The sequence below is a fragment of the Phaenicophaeus curvirostris genome, chromosome 28 (genome assembly GCF_032191515.1).
Source record: "Phaenicophaeus curvirostris isolate KB17595 chromosome 28, BPBGC_Pcur_1.0, whole genome shotgun sequence".
Lineage (NCBI taxonomy): Eukaryota > Metazoa > Chordata > Aves > Cuculiformes > Cuculidae > Phaenicophaeus > Phaenicophaeus curvirostris.
Genome location: NC_091419.1, coordinates 6996714 through 7010861, shown reverse-complemented (window position 1 = coordinate 7010861; position 14148 = coordinate 6996714). Strand labels below are relative to the sequence as shown.

At 57.8% G+C, this 14148-nt stretch overlaps 1 protein-coding gene across 1 annotated transcript in view; it reads left to right on the top strand.

The window, feature by feature from the left end:
- Positions 1-12926, top strand: part of EFNA2 (ephrin A2) — a 52629-nt gene extending 39703 nt beyond the window's left edge. Inside the window, exons 2-4 of the mRNA XM_069877863.1 lie at positions 4937-5226; positions 9185-9250; positions 10533-12926. Of these exons, the coding sequence (XP_069733964.1) occupies positions 4937-5226; positions 9185-9250; positions 10533-10654 (478 nt within the window). The 3' untranslated portion in view covers positions 10655-12926. The remainder of the gene's footprint in view (positions 1-4936; positions 5227-9184; positions 9251-10532) is intronic.
- Positions 12927-14148: the final 1222 nt, after the last annotated feature.

Sequence of the window (14148 nt, the reverse complement as noted above, 5' to 3'; positions counted from 1 at the left end):
GCACTCCCATCCCACGGTGAGGGGCTGCTCCATGCTGGATCCTGCGGCTGGTGGATGCGCCGTGCAGAGGACACCACAGTTGCCCCCCGCGCCATCACGGTGAGCCCCGGGATGCAGCCAAGCTGCCGGCACATCCTCCGGAGCACCCCCGTGGATTCTATTTTCCCAAGCATTTAAGCAGGAGCTGCTGAGGGGACAGGAATTATCCCGGCACTGCTGGATGGAGAATCTCTGCCACCATGGCCCTGGCTCTGCAGCCAGGGAGACGTGGGGTCCCTGCTGCTGTGAGGGGCCAGGCTGCACCTTTCCAGGTGGAGGAGCAAAACCCCGGCTTTGCTCAAGGCTGGGCTTTTCGTTTGGCTTGAAAACTGGAATTGGCAATTGCTGGGTTGCCAAAGCAGGGCCTCTCCTCACTTACCGCAATTCCCAGTGGACCGAAGAGCTGGGGATTTGACCTGTCTTTGCCTTGAGCTGGTGTCCCCATGTCCCAGGGACTTGAGGGTGCAGGGACAGGGCTCCTTGTCCCCTCACCCCATGCTGGCACGCAAGGGGAGTGGGAACGATGTGCATGGCCAAGCCATGGGAACGGTGATGCACGCCCGGCACAGAGCGGTGTGTGCCGGCACGGAGCGTGTGCCACACCAGAGCGATGTGTGCCAGGCGTGCACTCTGCCTGCTCCCCACCACCTCCAGCTGCCACTTGAGACCCGTGGCTCACGGTGAGCGCACCAAACCCAGGGAACTGGTGATGGGCACCAGCACCCGGCTCGGCCCCAGCCGCTCGCCCTTCCCTACCCACCGAAAGGCGTGTTTTCCTATTTTGAAGCAGATGAATTAGCGCCGTGCCTCGTTTCGACAGTTCAAATCCCACTCATTTTAATTAGTGTGGCCCGGCAGCCCTGCTGCGGGGATTACACGGGGCGACGGCGCGCTTTCCAGGTGGTGGGGTTTTAAAACGCTGTTGACATTTTGTGAACTGAATGACTTAAACGATAACAAATTAACAGGCGGCTCCATGCGTGCGTGCGGGGCTGGCTCCGAGTCAGTCCGCCACGTGCCTCCATCGGCAAACGCCGTTACCTGAGCGAGTCCGAGCGCCAGTGCCGCTTCTCGTGCCAACGGGTGCCCTGGGTGGGTCCCCGCATGGGTGATGCTTCTTGGGGGAGGATTTTGGGGTGCTGGGTTCATCCCTCCTGCCCTGATGCTTCGGTCCCCGTTACTCTGCTGGAGTTGGCTGCGAGCAGTCGCTGCTGGAGGGATGGAGGCTCGGTGTGAGCACTGGAGCACCCCGAGTGCATCCCGGGAACCCCTAGATATGGGCTGGTGGTGCAGTTTTTAGTTCCACCCTCTGCCATGGGCAGGGACACCTCCCACTGGATCAGGGGCTCCAAGCCCCATCCAATCTGGCCTTGAACCCCTCCAGGGATGGGGCAGCCACCCCTGCTCTGGGCAACCTGGGCCTCCCCACCCTCACAGCAAAACATTTCCTCCTAAGATCTCATCTCAATCTCCCCTCTTTCAGATCAAAACCGTTCCTCCTCGTCCTGTCCCTGCTGTCCCTGATCAAGAGCCTCTCCCCAGCTTTCCTGGAGCCTCTTTCAGTCCTGGAAGCTGCTCTGAGGTCTCCTTGGAGCCTTCTCTTCTCCAGGCTGAACAGCAGCTCTGGGAGCCAGTGTCCTGACACTGCGCACTGCCCAGACACAGGCTGCCCCGTCAGCCACAGATCCCATCCCCGCATCCCTCTCCTTGAGGAACTTCCAGATAGCCCCTTCCCTCCTCCGTGGAGCCGGGTGCTGCCCGCTGTGCCCGGGCAGTGGTTCCCGGTGCTGCGGCACCACCGCGCTCCCGCCAAGCGGCTGCTTTGGCCCCCGGGTCACGCGTGTCGCAGCGGTCGGCGGAGCTGCCGGGAGGGAATATTTGATCAGGCAGAAATGGAATATTTATAGGAGGGGGTGAATCAGCAGGGGGAAATGGAGACATAAATAAAGATTTGCTGGCGAGAAAAAGCCAGGACAGAGCCGAGACAAAGTCACCCGGCGCCTGGGGACGCGCAGCCCCGCGGGTGGCAGCTGCTGGTCCCTCTCCACCCCCAGACACGGGGCCTGGGCAGCCCTGGTGGCATTTGAGGGGACACGGGAGGGTCCCGGGTGTGTCCGGGCATCCCACGATAGCAGACAGGGGTGCCACCTGCCCGTCCTGTCCCAGCGGGGTCTGTCCGTGCCACTGCGGTGGCCGGGACACCTGGTCCAGCCCTGTCCTGGACCCAACCTCTGCCTTGTGCCAGCCCCGACCACGGCGAGGGGTCTGTGGGGATGGGACGGAGATGGGAACAGGGATGGAGAAAAGGATGGGAATGGGGACAGCGATAGGGATGGGGATGGAAATGGAGATGGGGATGGGGACAGGGATGGGGATTGGGCACTGCCACCATCCCTCATCCAGCCCTCCAAGCACGTCCAAAGCTGGAGCCCCTTGCCCCACCACCACGCTCCCCAACCTGTTCTGAGCTTCACACCCAACTTTGTGCTTTATCACCTCAAAAACACTGTGTGGGAAGGTGGCTCGTGGTGGGGGGACAGGGACACTGCAGTGGGGCTGGGGAGGGGGACGGGAGTCTCTTCCACGCTCAGTGGGGCCGGGGGCAGCCCAAGACCCACCGCCCCGCTGTGGAGGTGACCCCTTCCTGCAGCCCCCGTCGCCGTCTGCGCATTTATCGCAGTTAATCAGCTTTAATTCAGCGATTTGTCAGTCTGGTGACGGCCCTTGGAGTTCGTTGGCTGTTTTTTTTCATTTCAAATAATATAATTATTATTATTATTATTCCCCTGACAACCGCGACCCCCTCCCCGTTCCAGTCGCCTTTACTTGGGCTTTAATAATGATCATTAAAATAAATAATTTTGTAAAATAAAAGGCAGAAAGAAGAGGGCAAGGTGGGTTTTTTTTAAAATATTTTTTTTGTATTGTTTTGTATGCGTTTGAAAATTGTTTCCCAGTAAATCCTGGCCCTTTGTATTAATTTTACATTTTAAACTGTTACCTTGCCAGGGGCAGGGTTGGCAAAACCGACTCAGGGAAAGGAGAGAGAAGGAGAGAGAGAGAAAAAAAACCCTGCTCCTTAATTAGCGCATTTCCCTGTGTGCTCAGAGTGCTTGTGAAGCAGGTAATGAGCTGGATGGGGGCTGGATGCTGCCGCTCAGCTCCGGCGAGGCTGGAGGAGCAGCCCCAGCCCAGTCCCTTGGCTTTACTCCCCCCTTTTTGGGGTGGTGGGTACATTTTGGGTCACCCTCTGCCATCCCAGGATGAATAATGGAATTGTTTGGTTGGAAAAGATCTTTGAGATCAAGTCCAGCTGTACCTGTTCACTGCTGAGCCACCTTGAGCACCTCGTCTGCCCACGTTTTGAGCCCCTCCGGGGATGGGGACTCCACCGCTGTCCTGAGCAGCCTCTGCCAGGGCTTGACAACTCTTTTGGTGAAAGCATTTTTCCTGATTTCCAATTTAAACCATGGGGATCGCACCAAGAGGGACCTCACGGGCTGGAGAGGTGGGGCCACGTGAACCTGATGGAGTTCAATGAGGCCAGGTGAGAGCTCCTGCACCTGGGTCAGGGCGATCCCGAGAACAAACACGGGCCAAGCAGAGAGAATGGATTGGGAGCAGCCCTGAGGGGAAGGACTGGGGCTGCTGGGGGTTGAGAAGCTCATCTTGAGCCAGCGAAGTGCGCTCACAGCCCAGAAACCAACCATGTCCTGGGCTGCACCAGAGCAGTGGGACCAGCAGGGAGGGAGGGGATCCTGCCCCTCTGCTCCGCTCTGGAGAGACAAAACCTGGAGCCCTGTGTCCCGTCCTGGAATCCTCAGCACAGAGAGGGCATGGAGCTGTTGCAGTGAGTCCAGAGGAGGCCACAGAGACTATGTGAGGGCTGGAGAGCCTCCTGTATGAGGGCAGGCTGAGAGAGTTGGGGTTGTTCAGCCTGGAGAAGAGAAGGCTGCAGGGAGACCTTAGAGCAGCTTCTAGGACTGAAAGGGGCTCCAGGGAAGCTGGGGAGGGGCTCTGGATCAGGAAGAGCAGGGATAGAATGAGGGGAATGGTTTTGATCTGAAAGAGGGGAGATTGAGATGAGATCTGAGGGAGAAATGTTTTGCTGTGAGGGTGGGGAGGCCCTGGCCCAGGTTGCCCAGAGCAGGGGTGGCTGCCCCATCCCTGGAGGGGTTCAAGGCCAGGTTGGATGGGGCTTGGAGCCCCTGATCCAGTGGGAGGTGTCCCTGCCCATGGCAGGGGTGGAACTGGATGGGTTTGAGGTCCCTTCCAACCCAAACCATTCATGATTCTCTAATATGGAGCTGCTCCTTGGGTTCCCTGGAGTTGTGGGGCGTCCCTCATCCCTGGTCAGGCCTTTCTGCTGGCAGGAGGGCTGCGCTGCAGGATCTACTGATTAATTAGTGCAGAAAACATGCTTGCTATGGTGGTGGGGGAAGCCAGGTTGGAGCTGGTGAGTTTGGGGTCTGCAGCGATCCTAAACTGGGCATGGCTGGGGAATGGGGGTCACAGGGGTCCCCCTGAGGAGCTGGGGGGTGGTGGCTGCCAGGCGTGAGCTGCCGGCCTGTGGCGCGGCGTTCTCCAGCACTGCTAATCCCTTAATCTCTCAGATAATCAGTGCCAGAAAGGCAAATTACACTGGGATTGTGGTGCACGGCTGCAGCGGTGCCCACGCTTCCAACGGCATCGCTGCGAGTAAGGATTTTTGGGGGAGTTCCTACCAAGTGGTTCATCTTTGTATATTCGTGGGGTGGACCCGGGGGTTCCTAGGAGGGGGCGATGAGTGCAGTGCTGGGCTGGATCCAGCCATGGGTTGTGGTCAAACCAAGGTTTTGGCATCCTCGTGGTGAGCTCTAGTGAACCGTGGTCCCGCTGACGCCGCCTTCTCCTGCAGGTTTCACCGTGGGGACTACACAGTGGAGGTGAGCATCAACGATTACCTGGACATCTACTGCCCACACTACGAGGAGCCGCTGCCCGAGCGGATGGAGCGCTACATCCTCTACATGGTCAACTACGAGGGGCACGCGTCCTGCGACCACCGGCAGAGGGGCTTCAAGCGCTGGGAGTGCAACCGGCCCGATTCCCCCAACGGGCCCCTCAAATTTTCTGAGAAGTTCCAGCTCTTCACTCCTTTCTCGCTGGGCTTCGAGTTCCGACCTGGCCACGAGTACTACTACATCTGTGAGTCGGGAATGGGACCAGTGGGGTGAGGTGGGTGGGGTTCTAGGACGTCCCCAGCATCGCCCTGTGGTGCAGACTGGACCCAGACTCAACACACAAAGCCCCCAGACTCCACCGTGCCCCTGCGCTGGTGCTGCTGGCGTCACCGGCACAAGGCAGGGATCCCAGCCGGCACACACTCAGTGCCGAAGCCTCCACCAGGGCTGAGTCACAGCCACGGAGTGGCCGTGGGAGCAACGAGGACATCCCAGGGAGCACGAGGTGATGGAGACTCTGCTCTGGTCTGTGGGATCCCATCAGGCACCGGTAAAGGGGCTGCACTGGAGTGAGGTGAAGCCCTGCCAGCCCCAGGCAGCGGCCCCACGTGCTCCCAGGCTCTCCTCCACACTCCCGTGTGTTCCCGTCCTCTCCCCCATGTGCTCCCGTGTGTTCCTGTCCTCTCCCGCATGCTCCCATGTATTCCCATGTTCTCCCACATGCTCTTGTGGATTCCCTTGCTCTCCCACACACTTCTGCATATTCCCACGCTCTCCCACTCGCTCCCATGGGTTCCCATGCTCTTCCACACACTCCTGTGCATTCTCTTGCTTTCCTGCATGCTCCCATGTATTCTCACACTCTCCCACATACTCTGGTACTGCTGTGCTCCCCGCACATCCCTGTGTATTCCCAGCCTCTCCTGCACACTCCCATCTATTCCCACGCTCTCCCACATGCTCCCCTCTGTCCCTGCACGCTTCTGTGTATTCTCACTCTCTCCTGTGTGCTCCCATGTATTTCCAGGCTCTCCCACATGCTCCCCTCTATTCCCACTCTCTCTCAGGGTTCCATTCCCATTCCTTGTCCCATTCCCAACCTGCCCAGCTGGCACTGGGTGTTGGCTGCGGGACCTCTGGGCAGGAGCTGATCGGGCTCCGTGTTGAATCCCCACCTCAGGGCACGAGGAGCCGGCCGGGCTCCCTCGGGAACCCAACGGAGCCAGGGAGAAATGGGGCTGGGAGCCTGGAAATCAATAAAGGGTAAAAGAAAACCAAACCTAAATGAGAAAACCTGACCCCAAGCCTCCGCCAGGGCCACAGGGAGACAGGGACGCTCCTCGCTCCTCGCGCATCCTTATCTCCCTTATTATTTCTCCCCCTTTTTCCTAAAGCATCTGTTTGCAGCCCACTTAATTTGTTCCTTTTATCTATATTAAATTACCATTTTTCCCCCCTCTCCCTGTAAAATGTCACTCGCGGAATAACTGCGGCTCCGATTCTCTCTTCCCCCCCTCCTCAAACCCCTGTTTTATTCTATATTTTTTTATTTTTAATGTCGTTAGGGAGAGATTACACAGAAGTAAATGGTGAAGCTGATCATTGCTAAACCGGTTAGAATTCCCGTCATGCGGAACATTAGAAATTATGCCTCTTTGAGGAACCGTATTTAGCAGACATGAAAGAAAAGAAATTACCTCCTCCTCGAGCTGGCAAATTGGAATGCCATTAACCTCGCAGGAACGGGGACGCGCTCGTGCTCCCGGCGCGGGGTCAAGGGCACGGGGTGGCCCCGGGGATGGAGCCACCGGAGATGCTCGGGATGTGGTGGCGGGGCTGGATTCTGCTTCCCGGCGTGGGGTGGGAGGAAAAGAGAAGGGAAGGGTGAAAATTTGAGCCACCTGATGCAGTGGGAGGTGTCCCTGCCCATGGCAGCGGGTGGGACTGGATGGGCTTTGAGATCCCTTCCAACCCAAACCATCCCAGGGTTCTGTGATTCTATGAAAATAAAACTGTGTGTCCAGAGAGGGGAACGCAGCTGGGAAAGGGCTGGAGCCCAAGGGTTCTGGGAGCAGCTGAGGGACCTGGGGCTGCTTAACCTGGAGAAGAGGAGGCTGAGGGGAGACCTCATTGTGCTCTGCAGCTCCTGGAAAGGAGGTTGGAGCCAGGCAGGGCTCAGGCTCTGCACCAAGGAACAAGCAATGGGATGAGAGGAAATGGCCTCGGGTTGTGCCAGGGGAGATTTAGATTGGATATGGGGAAATACTCCTTTGCAGAAAGGGTTCCCAGGCACTGACAGAGGCTGCCCAGCGCAGTGGGGGAGTCTAATCCCTGGAGGGGTTCAAAACACGTGTAGACATGGCACTTTGGGACATGATTTAGTAGGGGTGGTGGTGTTGGGCTGACAGTTGGACTGGATGAGCTTGGAGGTCTTTTCCACCCGTAACAATTCCATGATTCTGTGAAAATGGTGGAGGCTCTGCAGCAATCCAGCCTCTCCCCAGACCGGCTGTGGCCGGGTGCGCGGGGGCTGGCCCGTTCCCTGGGAGCAGCGGGTGGGATGCTGACCCGGGGTCGGGGCTGGACAGGACGTTTTAGGGGTCCAGGTGGGTGCAGAGAGGGGCTGGGGACCCAACTGAGCCAACGACCCCTCTGCAGAGGTAAAATTAAACCAAATGTGGCCTGTGTGCAGCCAGAGGTGGCCTCTGTGTCCATCCCTACGTGCAGGGGTGGAGGTGCCACCAAAGGGGACAATGTGTGTCCCAGGCAGGGCTGGCCCCTCACTGCAGGTTCTCTTGCAAGCAGCATCCCAATTCCTGCTTCTTCCAGCTGAAATTAAACTTTATTGCGAATCACACTCTCTTCCCTTCTTTAATTCAAAAAAAAAAAAGGAGAGAGAAAAGAAAATTAAATTCCTTTAAAAACATATATATAAAAATCACATTTTCTCATATTGAGAGGGGACTTTCACCAAGATAATTATTGCAATTACTCCCTTTCTCTCTCCCAATGAGTATTATTTTTATTCTGTGCCTTTATCCACCTTTTCCCTGTTCAGGGAGGGATGTGCATACTCGAGATGGGGATGAAAGCCACTCGAGCCGTTGTCCCCTGTCCCCAGAGGGAAGCTCCGGCTGTGCTGGGACCATTAAGGCCCTTTTACTGGGCAAGGCAGGGGCAACCTCAGCCCTCCTTGGGTTCTTCCCAGAGCAGGGAGGTGCTGGGATCCCCAGATTTATAGAATCGTTCCGGTTGGAAAAGACCTTTAAGATCATCGAGTCCAGTCCTCAACCCAGCGCTGCCAGCTCAGCCGCTGGAGCGTGTCCCTTAGCACCACATCCACATGTTCTTTGAACCCCTCCAGGGATGGAGACTCCACCACTGCCCTGGGCAGCCTCTGCCAGGGATTCCCCCCTCTGTCAGTGAAGGAATCTTTCCTAATATCCAATCTAAACCTCCCCTGCTGCAACTTGAGGCCATTTCCTCTTATCCTAATGCTTGGTGTCGTCTGCAAAATGACTGAGGGAGCGCTCGATCCCTTTATCGCGATCATGGATAAAGAGTTCAAACAGAACCAGTCCCAGCACTGATCCTTGGGACCGGCCACCAGCGGGGTTGAGCTCCATTCCCACCATTCTCTGTCCCAGCCATCCAGCCCGTTTTTGTCTCGGTGAAGCAAACGCTCATCCAAGCCCTGAGCAGCCGGTTTCTCCAGGAGAAAGCTGTGGGAAACGGTGTTGAAAGCTTCCCTGTAGTCTAGGTAGACAGTGTCCACAGCCCGTCCCTCATCCGCTGCACGGGTCACCTTGTCAGGGAAGGAGAGAAGGCAAAGCCCGCGGGAGCCGCTGTGGTGGAGCAACTGATGAGCCGCGTTTCAAGCTGCTTCAGCATTTATGTGAGGTGACCCCGGGATGTTCCCCACGACGGAGCAGCTGGAACGTGGGGCTCGGCAGGATGGGGTTCGGCTGGGTCAGCTTTTAAGGTTTGGTCTGGAAAGCCCCATGTGGGGGCTGCACCGTCAGACCCCCCCTCAGCGGGGCTGGGAGTGACCAGCCTGAGCATCCCAGTGAGACACGGCGTGTGCAGGGGGGTCCCTGTCGAGGGTCCCTGCCCCAAATCAGGGTCTGGGCCCTCCCCACAGTGGGGGCTGAGCTGCTGCCCCATCTAATTCACTCCCTTCTCTCCTCTTTGCTTCCCTGCAGCTGCGTCCCCCCCGAACAAGGTGGACAGGCTCTGCCTGAAGCTGAAGGTTTATGTTCGGCCAACAAGTAAGTGAGGTCGGGGGCAGCTCTGGGTCCTGGAGGGCAGCGATTCTGCCCCGGGATGCTCGATGGCTGCTGGTTCTGGGCAATTGGTGGCCAAGGAGGAGGATGGGATCCTCTGGATCCCACCTGGGTCACATCCAGATGGGGATGGAGATGGAGACAGGGGTGGGGACAGGGACGACGTCGCAGCCCTGCCAGTTCCAGACACTTCACCTTCCTGGTGACCGTTTGCTGCTGAGTTCCAGAGAGGGGAAAAGAAATCATAATCTCTGCACAGTGGCTACTTTTCAGAATCAAATAACTCAGCCATTTAAAAAAACAAATTAATAATTTTCTTCTCCTGTTAACGTGTAATTAGCAAATGGCAGCAGCTCTCCCCGGGGAAGGGCTGAGTGCCTGCGAAATGTCACCATTGAAAAGGATGTCTCTCTTTTTTTTTTTCATTTGCATGGCGTTAAAATAAAACCCAATATAATGAAACCATCTGTAAAAAATCATTCGGTTTTGTTCAGGACTAGGGCATAATAGGGGGGAAAAAGTCTCTCCTGATCTTATTTTTTTTAGCATTTTAATAATATTGGGATTTTATGACGCCAGTGCTTTGCGGAAAGGAAGGGCTGACATTGGGCTGTGGGGGGAGAGAACCTTTGCCTTGGGGCCGTGGGGGTCCCTGAGGGCTGTCCGAGGCTTGGGCGGCTCTGGTCCAGGGCTGGGGACCCCTCGAGCAGTTCTGGTCCCTCCTTGAAACCTTCTTGATCGCACCTGGTCTTGGGGAACGCCACACAGGGACCCTCCCAAAAGGGTTGGGTGTGTGAGGGGATGCAGCATCCCCAGACAGGACCGAACTCTGCTTTTTCTGGCTCCAGATCCATAGAAATCCTGAATACGGTAACAAATGTGAGCAAGCTGAGCCTGGGGAGCACATTAAAAGCTTTGGCCATAGTTTAATGCGTTCCCTCGCTGCCCTGGGCTCGCCATTGGGTGCCCCTGCCCCAAACAGGCTGGTCCCTGCGTCAGGTCAGGCAGCGGCACCATCAGGGAAGCCGGGAGACCCCCAATGTTTTATTTCTTTTAAATCTCCTTAATCTTGATATGGTGCCAGGGTCAGGGGGTGGTTGGTACCCAGCCCATCTCAGGGGGGATGCTGCACCTGCGGCATCTGGATCGCAACCCCTGGGGTGCTGAGCATCCCTCCCTTTCCGCTAGTGCAGGATCTGCCCCGAAGCGCAGCTGTCCCACGCGGCTCTGCCGTCAGCTCACGCTTCCCTCTCCCTCCCTTCCACAGACGATTCCCTCTACGAGTCCCCGGAGCCCATTTTCACCAGCAACAACTCCTGCTGCAGCCTCAGGGTCCCGCACGCGGTGCTCGTGGTGGTGCCGGTCGTCTGGACGCTCCTGGCCTCGTAGCGCTGAGGTGCTGGCCCGCGGCTCCGTGGCGAAGGAGCAGCGCGAGGACGGATCTTGGGACCCCAAATCACCTTCGAGCCACGGCTCCTGTGGCAGCAGGATGGTGCGTGGGGCGGACGCCGGCGTGGGAGGTTGGTGCTGTCGGTGGGAAGCTTTCCCGGATCCTGTCACCACGTGAAGTCCTCGTCCTCGCATGCCACTGGCCCCAAGGCATCGCGCCGGGATCGCCGAAGGGTTGCGCCGGGGGACGGATCCTGCCCGCGCCTCCCGAAAGCTCCTGTCCCCGCGCTGCAGCTCGCTCAGTGCCAACCCTCCCTTGTCGGCTGTCGCTTTTTACATTTCTAGACCAAATATCGAGTCCTCGTTTGTTCGTGGGTGTTTTTTTTTTAAAGAAAAAAAAGATTTTTATTTTTATTTGCCGGGTTCTTTCAGCCCGGGCTCCACCCGTGTCAGACTGACCCACACGGGGCCCCGCTCAGCACCGTCCCGCTGAGCCCCTCGCCGGGGCGGCTGCGGCTCCTGCCTTCGCAGAGCGGGATGCCGGCGATGGTGCCAATGGCTCCAGCGTCGCAGACTCCTTCCCAGCCCGGCCGCTGCTCTGGCAGGAGGACGTTGTGGTGCCGGCCCCGCCGCGCTGCCCCTGCCACCCCCCTGCCACGCCGGCGCAGGGACGGGGGGCCCGCATGGACACGAGCCCCCGCTGAGCGCCCGGTGGGGTGACCCCAGCCCCACCGCTCCTGCCATGGATGTCACCGTGTCCCCAGGGCACCCCGGGGCGGCTGAGGGCGGCGAAGCAGACTGGACGCACCCAAGGGAGGGAGCGCCGGGGATGCCCGGCTGGCACCAGGAGCACCGGGAATGCTCGGCCAGCACCAGGGATGCCCAGCTGGCACCAGGAGCACCAGGGATGGGTGGATGGATGGATGGCACAGGGAGCACCAGGGATGCCCAGCTGGCACCAGGAGCACCAAGGATGTCTGGCCGGCACATGGAACACCGGGAATGCTTGGCTGGCACATGGAGCACCGCTGGGTGCTGGGAGCCGGCAGGCCGGGCTCGCCCAGCAGCTGGGATTGCTCCGAGGGCGTTTGGCTAGAGCCTCAGTCTTGGCAGGGCTGATTTTGCCGGGGCAGGAGCAGCATGTTGCCGGTGCTGCCCGCGGTTTTCCTCCTCCACAGCCTTTTGCTCTGCACTGCGTCCCCCCTGCTGCCTTGGGGTGCCAGGGGGAACTGGTGGCCGCGTGCGGGACCCCGCGGTGCTCCCTAAGCCCCCCCCCTTCCTACCCTGGCATTCCCAGGGCTCTGGGGCTGGGCTTGCAGATGTTTTTCCTTTTCCTTCTTTGCATTAATAAGAACCACCCCCCCTACCCCTTGATCTGAGGTCGTTCCCCAAAGAGGGGTCCCCCCAACAGCCTGACCCCTCCTCGCCTTAAATCTGGGGTTGTCCCACCTTGGGGGTCCCGTGCCCGTCCTGCAGAGCCCCCCTCGCCCCGGTGCCCCCAGGGGATGACGGCGATGGCGAAGCCCCTCGCGCGGGCGCCTTCTCCAAGCGCACCCCAAACCCTTGTGGGGCCGGGGGGGCTCCATCCCTGTACATAGAGCGCTATACTGTGAGCGTTTTTTTTATGTATTGTTGAGAATGAATTTTATGGAAGGGTTTTATTTGATTTTGATTTTTATTTTTTAGACTAGGAAGCTGAAATCTCGCAATAAAGCTCATCTCAACCATCCAAGAACTACAAAAAAAAAAACAAAAAACAAAAAAAAACAATAAAAAATTGCATTCCCTGCCGTCCCTGTTGTGTCCAGACCAGGTTGTGGTTCTCAAAGGTGAACGAAAGCATCATGTTTATCCAAGGGATGAGGGAGGGCACCCATCCAGCCGGGTGCTGAGCACCCATCGGGCTCTAACATCACCCACCTCCCCTGCTACCGCGGTGCCGGCTCCTGGGGGAGTGGCGGCAGCGGCAAACCTGGCCTTGGGTCTGTGTTTTATATATATATAGATTATATCTATAAATATCTATATTGTGTACAGCGACTGTGGGAGAGCGGAGGAGCGAAGGCGGCAGCCGGGAGGGTGCTGAGCGCTGGGGAGGGGGCTCGGCTGTGTCCCTCGGATCCCGGGCGCTGGTTCCGAGCGCCGGTCTCCGTCCCGCCTCGCTCCGTCCGTAGACACGCCGCTTTGGTCCTCGACGTCGTGCTGATGGTAACCGGCTCCCCGCCCCAATGGGATTCTGTATTTTTTTATAATAAAATACAAATAAATGTCATGTCAGGCCCTTGCTTTTGAGAAATGAGTTTGCCTCCCGCCGCGGCGGCGCTGCCGGCTCGGCCGTGCCGCGTCCCTGGGGTGATCTGGTCTGCGTGGGCACCGGGGTCCAACGCTGGCGCTGGGGTCCAGTGCCAGAACGGGGGTCTAACACCAACACCGGGGTCCAGCACCAGCACTGGGGTCTAGTGCCAGCACCAGCGGCCCAACACCAGGACCAGGATCCAACACCGGGATCAGGGTCCAGCACCGGGATCAGGGTCCAGCACCGGCACTGGGGAACCAGCGCTGGCTCCAGGGGTCCCTCTCGGCTCCAGCCCCTCTCCCCGCGCATCCCTCTCCCCTGGTGCAACAGGGCTGCGTCACCAGACCGCTCTGCTGGGTGGTGTGTTAATTACGGGAAGGATTTAATTACCTCGTTAATGAATAATAATGGATATTAAATTAATTAATATGCAATTGTTGATAGTACTTAATTATTGAAGGTGATGCAGCCTGGCAGGTGGGCGCTCGGGGCTGGGATGCTCCGGTGCTCCCCAGGCTCACCTTGCCCTGCCTCAGTTTCCCCGACCTGGGGCACCGAGCCACCAGGACACCACCCTGACATCAGAGGGATCCTTCACTGTCCCATTCCAACAGGGAAGGGGAGAGAAGGGAAAGGGAGGGAAGGAGAAGGGGGGAAAGGGAGGAAAGAAGAAGGGGAAAAGGGAAAAGAGGGAGAAAAGGGATAAAGGGAAAAGAGGGAGAAAAGAGATAAAGGGAAAAGAGGGAGAAAAGGAAGGGAAAGGGAAAGAGGGGGAAAAGGGAGGAAACAGAAAGAGGGAAAAGAGGAAAGACAGACCCCACACCTGATCTTTTGGTCCTTAAGCACTAAATAACTTTTTTTTTTTTTAACCCCATGGTCATTCCCAGCCTTTAATGCCTATTTCAGCCTAATTAGCAGAATAGGAACAATGTGCTGTTAATTAATTCAGCTGATCCGAGGCTCTGAAGTTCGCCACGAGAGGGTGAAAGACTCATTTTGCTTGTTAATAGGAACCATCTGCGAGGAGCGACACCGGCGCAGCAGGCGGGTGCCGTGCCCAGCTCTGTGGGCGCTGCCGCCGCGGGATCCTGCACGAAGTTCCCGGGAAAGAGCCCAGCGGGGACTTGCCACCGAAAAAAAAAAAGGCAATTTTTTAGACCCACTGGGTCTGGATTTTTTGAGGCCTGACTCATGATTT